The sequence below is a fragment of the Daldinia decipiens genome (genome assembly GCF_022478715.1).
Source record: "Daldinia decipiens strain CBS 113046 unplaced genomic scaffold F4813scaffold_25, whole genome shotgun sequence".
Taxonomy (NCBI): domain Eukaryota; kingdom Fungi; phylum Ascomycota; class Sordariomycetes; order Xylariales; family Hypoxylaceae; genus Daldinia; species Daldinia decipiens.
The window spans coordinates 170797-186699 of NW_026054568.1; the positions used below are offsets into that span (position 1 = coordinate 170797).

At 36.1% G+C, this 15903-nt stretch overlaps 3 protein-coding genes across 3 annotated transcripts; 1 reads left to right on the forward strand and 2 right to left on the reverse strand.

Annotated features, from left to right (window-relative positions):
• Nucleotides 1-6279: 6279 nt before the first annotated feature.
• On the reverse strand, nucleotides 6280-7062 carry F4813DRAFT_365192 (kinase-like domain-containing protein). The gene is made up of 2 exons (XM_049243900.1): nucleotides 6532-7062; nucleotides 6280-6470 (listed from the first exon to the last, which is right to left on the reverse strand). Exons 1-2 carry the CDS (start codon nucleotides 6642-6644, stop codon nucleotides 6335-6337), a joined length of 249 nt encoding a protein of 82 aa, XP_049098025.1. The 5' UTR covers nucleotides 6645-7062; the 3' UTR covers nucleotides 6280-6334.
• Nucleotides 7063-10103: 3041 nt separating this feature from the next.
• F4813DRAFT_143946 (uncharacterized protein) lies at nucleotides 10104-13595 on the reverse strand. Its single transcript, XM_049238865.1, has 3 exons — nucleotides 12758-13595; nucleotides 10483-12699; nucleotides 10104-10421 (listed from the first exon to the last, which is right to left on the reverse strand). Exons 1-3 carry the CDS (start codon nucleotides 13397-13399, stop codon nucleotides 10410-10412), a joined length of 2871 nt encoding a protein of 956 aa, XP_049098026.1. The 5' UTR covers nucleotides 13400-13595; the 3' UTR covers nucleotides 10104-10409.
• A 1059-nt stretch (nucleotides 13596-14654) lies between these two features.
• On the forward strand, nucleotides 14655-15284 carry F4813DRAFT_144082 (uncharacterized protein). Its single transcript, XM_049238866.1, has 2 exons — nucleotides 14655-14807; nucleotides 14899-15284. The coding sequence occupies exons 1-2, from the start codon at nucleotides 14752-14754 to the stop codon at nucleotides 15155-15157; spliced, it is 315 nt and encodes a 104-aa protein (XP_049098027.1). The 5' UTR covers nucleotides 14655-14751; the 3' UTR covers nucleotides 15158-15284.
• The last annotated feature ends 619 nt before the right edge of the window (nucleotides 15285-15903 follow it).

Below are 15903 nucleotides of genomic sequence, written 5' to 3' on the forward strand. Positions count from 1 at the left end.
TAATATTGTTAAATAATAGTAATATAAATTAATAAAGTTAAAAAAATCATTATTGTTTTAATTTAAAAATTTTTATTACAATAACACAAACAATATTAACATTTTTTTTTATATTATTTTTGTAGTTTATAACAAGTTATAATTTTATTTTTTTATATAATTTGTTCGTATTTTTAATAAACTATTGCAACTTAAACCCTTTATTTACAAAATTATTATTATTTATATCATTAATCCTTTCCACCATATCCCAAAAAACACAAATAAAAAGCTTAACGCAAACGCAGATTTACACTATATACAATCTTATTAAATAAAAAAACATAAATAAATTGCATAAACTTTTAAGTTATTTCCTTAATCAAATATTTATACTCAATATAATATTCGACCACATAATAATATAATAAAAAAAAATTAATCCCCAAACAACCACGCCTAAACAAAAAATAATATAGGTATTCTTTACACTAATAAATTTTAAAACCACTAATAATAAAATATTATATACACGCTTAATCAAAAAAATAATAATTAAATACTAAAAACAATTTAAAAAATTCACGGTAAATAATTTTAAAATATTATTAAAATAATTATAATTAACGCTACAAAACATACTAATACAAAAAAGCATTTATATAAAAAAATATAACGTTAATTATATAAAAATATTTGTTAATTTTATATTATTACGTAATTTACTTATATAAAATATTACCAAATTAAAGGTAATAAAAATAAAATAGCTTAACATATTAATATAGAAAATTTTAATTCATAAAATCGAAAAAAAACCGGTATACCCCGTTATATGCGTATTTATATAATTATAAGCGCCAATACAATAACATTAAACAATTTTTAACCTATAAATACTAATACACATAATTATACCTATAAAATAAGTTTTAATATAAAATACTATACCTTAAACCCTACCCCTTTTTAATTTATAATACATATTACCTACTCCATAGTTAAAATAAATACTATTTTTTATTTTTAATTAGTTATTATCAATTCCTAACGTTTTACTACTAATTTAATAATTGAAACCTATTTTTTGATTTCTTAACTAATTATCATTTTTAATATACTTTTTTTTCCCCTTTTTTTATACATTTAATTTTAGTCCACTATTATAAAATATGCCAAGTTATCTATAACAATTAGCGTAACTTTAATAAAGTAATTAAAATGGTATTTGGACATTATCTAACCCCTTTTCTCCTTCTTTATTAGTTTAATAAAAACTATTCATACCTTTTGTAAAATAATAAGGGTATAATCTAAGGTATAATCTCAAATATAAAATTAGTTAGGTATAGTCCCTTCCCTTAATTACAAAAAATACGTTTAGATTTTTTAAATTGTTATTGGGTAATTTATATATAATATTAGCGGTTTTACTAAATATTGGATTAAACGAAAGAAATTAACCTATTAGAGGTTACGGTTTTTTTTTTTAAATAGCTTTATTATTTTTATAAGTATTTAATTCTTCCGCCTAAATTTTAATATCTGTTAGTAATTAATAAGCTTAAACCTACTATAATATTTTTTTGATACAAATCTTTAATAAAATATATTTTTTAATAATTATAGGCCATTTTAAAAAAACTTAAAATAATAAAAATAATTATATAAAGAAAACATATAATATTTTTAAAAATAAATTTTGATTTTTTTTAGACATATGTTATATAATAAAAATTTAATAAATATAATTTTATATTATATTTTCTACTATTCTTATTAAAAAAATAGTAATTTATTTCTTTTATAATATACCCAAATATTAATATTTTATAGATATATATATAATTATAAAATAATATTTTAATATAAAATAGAATAAGATATAATATTATTAAAATTAAATAGTTATTATTTTTTATAATATAAAGGTTGAAAAAAAGAATAAAAGTAAGTTTAATATGGAAATATTATAAGTTATATTTAATAAATTATTATTATATTAATGCGTTTTTGGATTTGATTTTAGGGGAAAATAATAATTTATTGCAACTGTATATAGAGCATGCCGTAATATACTATAATTATAATATATATTATTTATTCTATTATATTATTTTAAAAAATTAGCCAATAAATTTCAAATATTTATTAAAATGTTTAAGAATTTTAAAAAGATATGTTAATTTATAGTAAATATTAATAGTAAAAATAGTAATAATAATAAACATAATATTGGTTAATATTATATTAATTATAAATATTATTGTAATAATAAAGGCGGTAAATATAATATTTATTAAAAAACGTTAAAATATTAAAAACGTTGTTATTAAGTATATAAAAAAAAAAAATGTTAATTAATTAAGTATTTGGAAAAGGAACGTAAAAAGGTTAAAGTCTAATGGAAAGTTAAAAAAAACTAGGCGAAGGAAAATTATATAATTTTCTTAACCAGATATAAAGATATTAAAAATTCTAACGTAAAAAAGTTTGAAGAGTTTATTAAAAAAAAAAAAAAATTAAAGAGTTAGTATATAATTGCGGTTTATTTTTTAAATAAATCTTTTTAATATTAATTTAATTTATAAATATTAAATCTTAAAAAATTTATTAATAAATCTGATATTGATACTATATTTATTTTTAACTAATATATAAAAAACGTATTTTAAGATATTATATTGAATATAAAAATAACGTAAGTATTAATTGTAAATAAGGGTTAATATTAAATTTTTGTTAATAAAAACTTAAAATATTGTAATAATTTAAATATTAATTGCGTTGGTAAAATTAATATATATTTTGGAAATGGTTTGTTTATTAAATTATTAGGGATTATAATAATTAATATCCTGTTTGGTAAGATAAACTTCCATATAATAAAAATAAATATTCTGTTTTTCTTTTTTATTAAAAATATAAACTGTTTAAAAATATACCTTAATAATATTATTAACTAATTAATTAATAAAAATGGTATAACAATTAAAATTATACGAAAATGGGAATACTTATAATTTTAGTTTAATAATGTTATTTATTTTACGAAAGTAAAATTGTGTTGTTTATATATATGTTTTAGCCACCCATTTATTAGCAAATTTTATAATCTATTCAATAAAGTAAGATATAAGGTAAATACTAAAAATCTTAAAAAAATCAACAAGTTTTACCATTATTATTAAGTTAAAAGTAAGGTATTTTAACATTTTAAATTTAGTTTTAAAAATCTTAATATAGATTTTAATTATGAAATAATCACTAATATCATATATTTAAATAAAAAATTGGTTTTTTACGTAATTAACGTAGTAATAAAATTTTAAATAACCTAATTTATAAAAAATATTTCCGTTAAAAAAACCTAGGAAATGTTTAAATAATATTAAATTAATATATATCTAAAATTATTAAATATCTTTAGCTATAATATAAATATTAATTTTGATAGTGTTAAATTTTGTAATAAGGTTTGCCTTATAAAAATTATTTATAATTAGGTATTTATTAAGGTATATTGGTTAATTGGTAAAATAAAAAAATATTATGGTCTGATTTAGAAAATATATAAAATTATTTTCGAAGAAATATAGGGGTTAAAAGAGGTTTACCTATAAATAATAATTAAGGTTGTAAACGATACGGTAAATTTGGATAGTCTTATCTCCATTTTATTAATTTTTAGTGTTTATTTAAAGATTAATATAGATTTTCTTCCCATGTAATTGCAATTAAAAAAGGTTTAAGCGATATAGAAAGTTATAATTGAAATCAAAAAAATCAAAACGTAAAAAACTATCTATAATGCTATAAACATAAAAAATAAATTAGATACCTTAAAAACGCTACCCATATCACTACCTATCAACAATAATATACTAATCTACTATAAAAAAGGTAAATAGAAAAGATTATATAAGGTTATTGTTATTACAGATAAAAATATAACTATTGTATTAAACGCGTTAAAAAATATTTTGATTTTTCGAAATATACATGTTAAGTTATATAAATAGTTAAAAGAAAATCTTAAAATTCATTTACTGCTACTGCTATTTTAATTTAATCCTAATAAATATAAAATTATATCTAATAAAAATTTAGATATATTTATTATAAATATAATATATATTAGTACAAAGGAAAAGAACAATTACGCTTTTATTTTAAAATTATAATTGAATAAAAAAATAATTACGTTAAAAAGATCATATAAAGCCTTTAATATAAAAAAATTCAATATCTTTTTTATAAATAATATCTTATAACCCGAAATATACGATAAAACACTCCACCAAAACGCAACCATATTTAAATTTTGTATAATTTATAAAATTAAGGGAAAAAACATACCAACACTATATAAAAAATTACGATTTATAATACAAGGCTATAAAAACCTCGAAAAAAACTCTATTATAATATATACTCCAATAATCCAACGCACCAACTAACGCCTAATACTAACTTTAACATCTATATTATAATAATAAAATATAAAAATAATAATCTAAAATATTATTATAATATATATATAATTTAAAACCCTTATATAAAAAATAATATACATACGCCTACCCTTAAAATTAAAAAATAAATACCTTAAAAAAATGCTATTACAAATAATCAAACCTTTATATAAATTTGCAAAATTAAACATATATTAATTTAAAACTTATTCTAGGTATTATTAAAAAAAATTAGGCATAATCCTGTCAATATTTAACCCATACCTATTAATTACAAAACCAAATTAACCATTTGAAATCATAAATTTATAAATAAATAATATATTAAATATTGATATAATAGAATTTTTAACTAAAAAAGATAAGGCTTTTGTAAGAATAAATATTAAAACAAAACTTTAAAAAATTCTAAAACCAAACGTAATTAAAAACTTTAATAAATTATAGATTATAATCTATAAAAAAACAATCTCTACTATTTAAAAGGAATAAATAAAAAAATTAGAAAAACTAAACCTAAAAATATTTAATATAATTAAAAAATTTATAAAATAACATATAAAAAATATTTATATTATGTTTATTTACTAACCCAAAATAATTTTTAACTATTCCATAACAATATAACATATAAAATTTAAACTAAAAAAAGTTAAAGTCCTTAATGTAAAAATTAAATAGTAAATAAACCATAAAGATTAAGACTTTAAATATATAAAATTAAACTCCTAAAACCTACGCCTATACATTTTTATAAACAGTTTATTCGCCAATAATAAGGATATAAATTCTTAGATTGGCTATATTATAATATTTAGTAATAAAAGATTTATAAATTATAATAATAAAATATAACTTATCGGTAATATTATCTATTAATTATTTACTAAATATAAATATATTATACATAATATACTTGCTAATAAAATCTATAGAATAGTATAAGGTTTTAATATGGGCTATATTATCTATAATATTATTAATATTATTTTAAGCCGATTAAGTTTCTTAATAATCTTTTTTATTTTATATACGAATTTTTTCTTGTTATATTAATATCTTATCCAAATAAGTAATACTAATGAAAAGAAATTAATAATTAATTTTATAATCTTAAAATAGTTGTACAAAAATAGGGAAATTAATAATATCTAATAAATATATAATAATTACAATCCGGTAGATGTAATAATAAAAACGTTTTTAAATAAGGCTATAAAAATATTAGTAAAAAATAACTAAATTAATTTACGTTTGGAAGGGTGGATAAAATGCAAAGAAATTGGGAGTAATATTAAACTAATATAATAATAAATTATTAAAGCTAATTATTAATATCAATTTAAATGTAGGTTATTATAAGAAGTAAAAAAGAATATATTAGGAATGGAATGGTACGATATATATTAACGCAATTTTATTTATAGGATAATTTTTGATTTGGACTATTACGGTTTTATTCTTTAACCGTTATAAATGTGTGCGATTATAGATGTGTAAAACTATAAATGTGTAATAGTATATATCCGAATTAATATAAATATGTATTAATATAAATCTTAAAATTTTATTTATTTAAGTTATATTTTATAATTAATTAATTGCGAAAAAAAAATAAAGTAAATAATAATCGTGTAATATTGATATAAAGGCATTTTATTAATAATAAGGTATTTTTATTGTAGATAAGAGAAGAAAAGATAAGATATCCGATTTTATTAAATAAAAGGGTCGGATATTTATTATTATTGGAATATAAGAATATATTATATTTAGTTAGCCTTAGATAGATTCTTCCCTCCTTAAATATTTATTATATACCAGTTTTAACATTATTGTTTATTATTACCTTATTTATTGTTTTTACCATACGTACGTACCTACCAACAGTTCTCGTGGTTGAAGTATCGAAGAAGTTTCATCTCTCGGAGAGTTCTTAAGCAGAACATAGAGTGGTCAAAGGGAGTGATCTTCTTAATGGCGACCTTCTGGCCTGAAGGCTTGTGTATCGCCGAGCTGTGTACGGTTGGTTAATAATCTGACCTGATTTGGATTTCGAAGATATCTACAAGCCTACCAGACGACACCATAAGCTCCCTCGCCCACAACATCTTGAATGTCATACTGTTCGCTAACGTTGAACGAAATCTTCCGGGATCCGGCCGGGTTAGGAGGATTTGATCGCGACATGTTGGTGTATTGCTAAGAAAATATGTGCTTCAAGTCGAATTCAAGACCGAACGCGGGAGGGAACCTAAGAGCTTAAAGATTCCACCGCCTCGGGCCTCAAGAGCAGATTTATTAGGGTCCTGCAAGGGCAATAAGAGCGCCTATATAGGTAATCTGGGCTCGCCAAGGAATATTAAACTCGTGCACGCTCCACTCAGCGGAGTACAACTCGACAGGATATTGGACGACGAGACGACGCTATTCGCACTTCCCGAAATAGAGTCCAACTCGTGTAGAATGCGGGGCCGACAAGCACGATTTGGAGAGATTAATACTCCGATAGATCGATAGTCGCAAAGAGTCGGGTTGTTTGCTTTATTGTGGCGTCGCTTCGTTTCGTTCTTTCAAGTGGGCGAACGAAATATTGGTGCTTCTTTATGCTCGTCGAACTCAGCTTAGTGCGGCAATGCTGCGGTTATCCGGCTGAGCTAGAAGATGATGTGTTAGCTGAGGTTTTAGACGTAAAAACAAAGACAACAATAACTGCGGCTGAGACCAAGGTGAGGAATAAAGTAATAATTGATCGTCCCGATATGAAGATCAGATGCCGTTAGGAGTTAAGCGATTTGATCGGATCCGTGGGTCTGTGCAGCTTAGGCCGGCGTAAATCGTGGCGCTCTCACCTGCAATTGCTACTTGGTTCAGCCGAATGTAATGGTCCCACGAAGACGAACTACTCGAGATAGAGTAGTTCGCGTAGCTGGGAATTACCGAAGGTCGAAGAGGGTTTATGTTACGACTTGTCAAGTCTCAAGGTCGGGGTCAAAGAGTGCAGGTGGTGTCTGTGGTGTCTGTGGTTGGAACCCCGTGTTACAAAACTTGAGGCGCGCAGTCTGTACCAATGATCGAGAGAGGAGGGGAACAGGGTCTCGAAAGATGCGCGCCGGTACGAGTAGCGATCCTTGGCGTTACCGAACGGTGCACGGTTGATTCAAGTTTGAAGACTGGCAGCTGGCGTTCCCATCGTCGGATTTTGTGATTGCGTGTGAGGGGTGAGGGGTAAGGGTTAAGGGTTAAGAGGAAGGGAAATAAAATAAAAATAACTCTTACCTTTGGGTTTAGTTACCGCGCGATTGGAAAGTGGAAAGCGGCAAGCGGAAAGCGTTGAGTTTAAAGTTGAATAATAATAAAAAGACAAGAGCTTTGGGACGAGCCCCGCCTTCTGAGATGGAAGGTCCAAGTACCTCCTTCGTAGGCAGTTTAGGTAGGGAGGTACTTTCAAAGTCGAAAGTAGGGATTATTCCAGATTTATTACGTGATTCGTACCGAGTAGGAAAGAATAAAAATAAAATAACTGTTAACTAAATAGAAACGAAACTGTTTAGTCACCCCAGGTGAGTTTCGTATAATAAACTAGGTCAGTCGGGTAATAACAATAATAATAATAATAAGACGAGGCGATCGTGTCAATAATACTAATACTATGTTAGGTACCTAATGTATGAGGTATGTAGTAGGTAGAATCAACAATTTAGGTAGATGCTCAGAAAAATAAAAGTGAAGCGGGTGCGAGCGGGCGGGCAGGCCAGGCGGGACCGGGGGGCGGGGGCAGAGATGTCAAAGAGCTCGACCAACCCCAAAAAAGGAGCTTCGCCGTTACAATGACAGTGGATAAATCCGTTCGGGCCCCTATATATGTATGGGTCGGTGATCTATTGAATAGAATCCGCGCTGGGTGGGCTGTGGACCTCAATAATGCGACGGCGACAAGACACTAGGAGTTCTAAACGGATGGGACGGCCTCTTAGAACTAGTACCAGATAATGAACCAGATAATGAACCAGATCATGAATCGTCGTTTACGCAAGCGTGTGGGAACAGCAGCCGCAGAAGTTGCCCGATGAGGAGACCAGAAGATATGTATAGGTTAGGTAGGTATGTAGAGAAGAAACGTATTAAAAGACGAGACAAGCGTTTGTGCAGTATTTATTATACTATCGTGTCTAATAAGCTTTCTCTTTAACATTTATCTGAGACAGGTACCTCCAAGCGCCCCTAAGTTGATGTTAGTCCCGGGTAATTCTCCACGTGGGATCTGAAATCAGGTTTGCTCGGTATAAAGGGGCAAGGCAAGTCCAGTGCAGGTTGACGATACTAAACTTACCTACCTAGGTAGGTAGGTAGGTACACAGTCCAGTCCCGAGGGATATTTTAAGTTTGACTCAAGACGGGATGAGAGAAAGTGTGATATGTACATACATAGAAGCGCGATGTGCGAGGGGAGGGGCTTAGGAGCTAGGAGAGAACCTTAAATTGATAGGAGAGATGTATTGGCTAGTGGGGTCGGAGGGGTAAGGGGATGTTTGTGCATCGAGACACACACTCTCTCTCGCGGGGTCTTCTTTCCTAGGTGGTACCTATTGTTACCTAGGTACTTGTTATCGTCACACGTAAACTGTATCAATGTACATGAGCATATATAAGTGCATGAACCAATGAAATAACATTTCTACACCTTCGTCTTCATCTTCGTCAAAAACAGCCCTAATATAAACACTCTATCCCATCCCATCACGCCACAACAATATTCGACCGCCAATAGATTTCAACACACACACGCTAGGTCGCCCAATAACCATCCACCGTAAGCGCCGCACACTGCAGTCCGGCGCGTGTGTTTTAGACCTATCCCGACAGCCTCCCCTGTTCGTTTCATGATTAGTCGACACACTTGCGTCCCAACCTAAAGATATGACCAGGGATCTGAAGCACCCTCGGCACCGGCTGCCTCCCGGCCACTCGTTATCCTGAAAATTCGTCCCGTCTCTTGCCTGTCTGCCTGCCCGCCCGCCTGCCCGCCTGCCACTTTTACTTTCCGTACCAGAAACCACCGATAGGGCCGGGCTGTGCTGTGCTGTGCTATGCTATGCGAGCAAAGGGTAAAAAGTCAAGTCAAGTTGACTCTGTCAAAAGAGCCGAGGCGCTTACGATATAGCTACCTACCTGCGTATCCGCCGCGGCGCCCAATGCCCAGATTGCCGGGTCCAACAATGATATATGACTGGTTTGTGTACCGGTCTTCGGAGAAATAAGGGCAACTTGTCCACACCATTCCCGCATTGTTCGGCTCCATTTGCCAACCGGGTCTGATCTAAGTCGATCCGGGTGCTGCATCTATGGCCGATGGAATATCTTCCATATGTAGGTATTACATCCGCCTCATATCCTATGTACGTACTATGGCATTGCCGCGCTACTTATTACTATGTAGACTAGCGAGATCTTGTGAGACTGGTAAATCGGTAAGCATCAGACAGATGGATGGGCACGCATTGTTGAATTGCTGACATATTAATGGTACACGCGGACAATACCTGGCGGAATGTCGATCACCCGTATCACTAGCATCTCAAGACACCGGCTCGAGATCCCTTCTCACTAAACGGGATTGTAATTCGCTAAGCGGAGCTTTCTACATGATAAAGGCACGTAACAGGTCCGCAGCCCACTCGGTCACGTAGTAGACCTAGTTCGGCCGTATGAAACGGACCTGAGAACAAAATCGGCCCACTGGCTTGAAATAAAGCCGCTGTAAGGCTTATTAATGCTAGTTTTAGGTACTTAACACGATGTGAGGCGCTAGTTGATATGTCGTCAATTCCAAGTCAAGGACTCGCTGGCGTTACTTTGATTTACTTCCTCTTTTCTCCAGGGCCTTCTCTTTATCGGTGAAGTCGTTGGAACTCGTCTTGCAAACCCTCAATACACCTTTAGGTAGTGGTGATACTACTGCACAACCTAGAATTAAAATTAAAATAAGCATAAGTGCCATTGGGGAAAATTAGAGTTCTCAACATACCTTTTCTCTCAGCGTTCCCATCCACTGACCGAAGCTCATCCCTTGATCTGCCCGGTCTTCTACGAGCAGCGTCTGCGCCCAGAGCTTTAGACTTGGTTCACCATCTTCCCGTACGATGTATAGATGTGGTACGATGATGCTACCAACTCCGCGTGATAGGTGGTCTCTGCTCTTTTGAATTACGGCTCGGACACGTTCGTTGAAGTCGTTATCGAGCTCGGGAATCGAGCCCTTGCCGACACGTAGCTGAGTGCGATCCCCTACACCAAATACGTCCGTTAATAGCTGGGGTACTGCATCCCTACCCACCCATAGGAATTGCGTTTGGCCATCATCGATCAAGTATAGCCCATAGGTAACGAATCGCTCCGACGACAAGTTTAATGGCTGTGGGAGAACAATCTGGCTTGTTTCTGGATCGGGAACTCCAGCATTATCGGGCATATCGTGTAGCGAATATAACCGAGGGTAAATGTACTGCATTAGAAGCGGCAGAGGTAACGTAGATAGTAGGCACAGAGCCGCTGACCTGAGATCTGACGGTATTTGCGCCGACTTTCGAAGACCGACGTGTTTGATCAAGCCTAAGAAGAGCACTGGGAGGCCGCGCAGATTGGCAGGGAATTGTAGCCCACCACCGCCCATGCTTCCGCCCCCTAATTCCTTCTTAAAGGTCTGAAGAAGCTCAATAAGCTTGCTCTGGAGAGCATCGCGGGCGGCGTCTAAACCGCTGCTAAGAGCTCTCTCGACAGCCTTGTGAGTGAAGTATGTCGTAATCGCACACTGATCGGCCGAGGCATACACATCCGCGAGGTTGGTTGTTGTGGGGATTGCGAGCGTCATGACACGGATACGCCGTTCACCGTTGCATGTAGTGTACAAGACACCGGCTTGTAAACAAACGTAGTTCTTCTGCAGAGTCTCGTCGATGGCCACCTCGACTACGTAACATTGATCGCGGGGGAAAGCCGGGAAGGCGCAGAGATCCGAAGACCTGTTGAAGAAATTCCCGTAAAACGTGCTCATGCGCAAGCCCGTCGTGGCTCGTACTCTAAGCACTGCTTCCAACCCAATTTCCGAAGATAGGAAGTCGCTAAACTCCGATGCAAACTTGACCGCATCCTCGGCGCGGCCCGCATTCCATCCGGGATAAAACCAGGTTTGGCCACCGGTATATCGGGGAAGGTTGCTAAGCGAGGCCACGTCTTGGTATTGCGAGGAGAAAAGGAACATATCGATGGAAACTTGATTCTTGGAGCACTCGACAGCAAACGACTTATAGAAACTGTTTGCAGTCTGGAGGAGCCCGCTCTCTTTGGACGTACCCAGCAGTTTTTTATCTTCCCGCATCTCTAGCTTTCCTACTCCCAAATTCGGCAGCGAAGCACTGAGCACCACGATCTTGCCACCTAATGGTGAGATGAGCTTGTGGCCAGCCCTCAGGGCAGATCCCATGCACGAGTTGTTACTCTGGTTATTCTGGAACATGTCGGGAAGCTTGGCCAAAAAGTTCTCAATGCTGCTTCGGCTTTCTATCAGGGGGACCAGGAGATCCTGAGGAACCGGTAGGAACGGCTCATCTAGATCGCTAATAACCAGCATAGATGTCTCCGCATTTTCGTCATCATCCTTGGGGACAGAGAAATAGTGCAAGCTCGAGTCGACTGCGATGAATCCTAATCGGGTTCGTCGGTCGGCGTTAGGTATCCTGTTGAGGCTGTCTAAAATAGTACGCGCGCTTGTAGCAAGAAGACCGGTAGAGACAGCAGCGTAGCTAACATCGAAAAGGAACAGATACACCAACGGTTGCGGAGGGCGCACCATATATTCCTGAGGCGCAACAAATTCGACAACGGAGTGGTTTAGTTCGTACCTATCCCATCGGTTGACGCTCTTCTGAGCGGCAGCATCCCAGTCAAAGGCTTGCGGCACGTCGTTGGTAAGATTGCACATATTACACCGCCATCTGTGACCTTGGTCTAAGAAGATCACATAAGGGTTGATATAAGTCCTGCATCTTCGGCACCTGGCTATTACCTGATCCTGAACAACGGGCACGGGATCGTCGATGTCGTGAAGGGCGGCATACGGCTGGATGACGAGGGCAAATGGCAATTTAGACTTCTTAAGCAGGGAATGCGTGGTAGGGACTGCATTTATGGTCGACCGGATATATTTGGGAGGGCAGTTCGCATCGGGAGACTGGGTGACACTGGCCTATTACGAGAGTTAGCCCTAAAAATAGATACGCAAAGAATATTTCCACGGAACTCACATTTGGTGGTAGGATGCAAGGGGGGGGAGGTAGATCTAACTCTGATACGTTGAATGGTTGGTTCAGCAGATCGGTCGGATAGAGCTGGTTTAAGGCGACCCGAGCTTGCTGAGCAGGTTGTTGGACGGCGGGCTGAGGGCCGGGCCCCATGTTCATACCAGACATTCCTTGAGTTATGCCGGCAACTCCCGGAGGTGGCTGTCCGACTCCCGGCTGGTAGTATGGGTCGGGAGCTTGGTAGCCACCTAACCCCGGCTGGGGAGCACCTGTCTGCTGCGGAGCGCCGTATGGTGCTTGGCCGGGTGCGGGAGAGCCGTAGCCGCCCTGTTGAAAATCTGGGGGAGGATAGGCACTGCCAGCCCCGTAGCCCGGAGAGGGTTGAGGACCCGGAACGGGACCTCCGTATCCAGGTGATATACCGCCGGGTGTTGGGCCAGTAGCGCCAGCGTTCGCGCCGCTTCCGAACTCGAACGCCTGGGTGGCATAGCCTCTCTTCTTCTTTTTTCCATCGTGGTGCGATGCGGCCTGAGGAGGGGGGGATGCCTGTCCTTCGTAGCCGACAAGCTGCTGGTCTGAATATGGCGCCTCCTGGCCGTACTCCTGTGGTGGGTATTGGCCGTAGCCGTCATTGGGGGCAGCCATGTTGGCGCAATGGGTCACTGATCAGTGATATTCTCGTTTCTCGGCCTGTCCTGATCCTGTCTTCCTCCTACTTGGGTTCAAAAGATTTTTATTTTCTGCGGACGTTCTAACGGCCCAGTGCGCGCCGGATATAAATTACGTAGGAAGAATATCTCGTCGTGTCAACCCCAGAGATGTTGGTGGTGAGACTGCCTGAGGGTTCGAGCTTGTGGACACGAATCGATAAAGGATGGGGTGTTCTCGGAGGCCAAGGCCACGTTTTAATAAAAAGCAGAAACGAAAAGGGATGTCGACTGCTAGCGGACGTGTATAGATATAGATGGAACGAAGTAGGATGAAAAAAAGGGAAAGGTGAAAAAACACGAGGCGTAAATATTGTGGTTTACAAGATCATCATTTTGGACTATACCGGCGATGGGATAGATGGATGTCACCCGAATTCAGCAACTTGTCAATTTCACAAGCCAAATGACGCTGTGATTCGACAGATTGCACAAAATGGTGGGTGAACCTGACGGCGGGCTGGCAGGCTTTGCGGGTTAATGCTAACAACGGGGTTATACGGTTTATTCCGTACCTACCTATGTAAAGTATGTAACCTAGTAGGTAGCTTTATTCGATCTTGGTCCAAGCTTCCTTCCATGCCAAGGCCAAGATGGGAAACAACATGGATTTATGCTTATGTAAAGACTATGTACGTACCTCTTCGGAGGGGGGACCTAACCCCTCCACATCTCCGAAATCTCACTATACATTAGGTAGGTACATATGTACCTACACTATTAGGTATGTACCTAGGTATGTACATGTGTTCCGTAAGCACCAAACCCAATCCAAATCAAAACGTGTGCCGAACTTCCAGCTCGATCCTGCTGTGCTGTTTCCCTTGAAATCAACCTCGATTAGGCAGGCTAGACTCTCCCCTTGTGCTACCATATGCGTATCTACGGTACATCTACCTACCTAATTTTAGTACCTATCTCATTTAGCGATTGCGTTACGATAATAGCACGTTTAAACCTTCCCTTTCCCATCTATCTAGATCCCTTTTTAGATCCGGAGGGCCGTGATACTCAACTTATAAGTCCCCTTAGTGATCCTCTGCAGATCTCCCCGATCACTACATATACGCTATACCTTCTTTTCCTAAGTACCTAACCTACCTTAATACCTATCCTCGTACTAACACAGACTGTTTCCGCTTCCGCTACCGGTAAATTGGGCACTACTTTATTTTCTTTGTAGTCTTTTTTTTTCTCTTTTTCTCTCTCCAAGATTGCGAACCAGCATATTCCACATAACCATCCAGGAACATCACCAATCAGCCAATTCAACCTCCCACAGCGGAAATCATGGTTTGGAAGAACAAGTCTCACATCCCAGTCGAGGCCAAGTCCTCGACTTTCAGGTACTAAGCATTGCCGTTATATATATACTATACACATCACTCCCCGTTCCATTCGCTAACGCAAGCGCAATCGCTTCCTCCCGTCGCGCAGACAGTTGCTACCTCTCCTAATCCTTCTCGTCGTCCTTGGCGGCATCGCCTTCGTCGGCTACCAAGTATACCTCGGGGCGACCAAGATCCGCGACACTACGGAGCAGCGCATGGCTCGGAAGAACCTCGTTTTCACCAAAGACGGCCTGAAGGTCGGCGTCAAGCACGTCGAGCAGGAGAAGTACGTCGATGCGACTCAGAGCTGGGTCGTCAAGGCCTGGAATCTAGGGAATTCTACGCCCCCCGTCAAGAGGAGGTAAAAGTTGGGAGTCGAGATACGAGGCGTCCGGTGGACTTGAACGATTTGACGGCTCTTTTCTTATTATCTTTGTTCTACGTGTACCCACCACTTATACGGATGAAATGGCGAGCTCGAAGAAAATGAATCAGCTAGGTTAGATACGCATGGTTGATTTCAGATCTACCGCCTGCCACCTGCCACCTGCCACCGCGCAAGGATGGGAGCGAAGGAGAAACCTGTACGATATATAATGATACCCTAACCGACTAGGGGATGGCCCTATATAGAAATCGCGGAGACGAGATTTCTGCGTTTGAATTCTTTACTCCTTTTATTAACTACCTATTCAAAAAGGCATTTGCAAGTTTATCGACTTTGCTTTTTTATAGCTTCTATGAGACTACGTTGCTCATCATGCCTCGAATCCTGTCCGACAGCAAGCCTTGAGGTACAGATACTAGACAAGACTCGTTGAAGGAAATGTCTTGCAATGCCATACAGAGTCCTGTCGAAAGAGATGCAAATTGAAGTTAATCTACACCCGGATATGTTTCTAGGAACTCATGCAGAAAGCCGTGTCTGTGTAAGTTCAAGTACCTAACCTAGGTAGGTAATTCAAATTCCCCATTCTCGTTTGGTTCATTAAAGAAATACGACGTATTATCGTATTCGGTAGATAAAATGGCCTCGCGGTTCATAGCTCCAGCAAGCCCTCGCGAACCATATTCCGCGTACATATAAAAACGTACAAAGAAACCCCAGAAT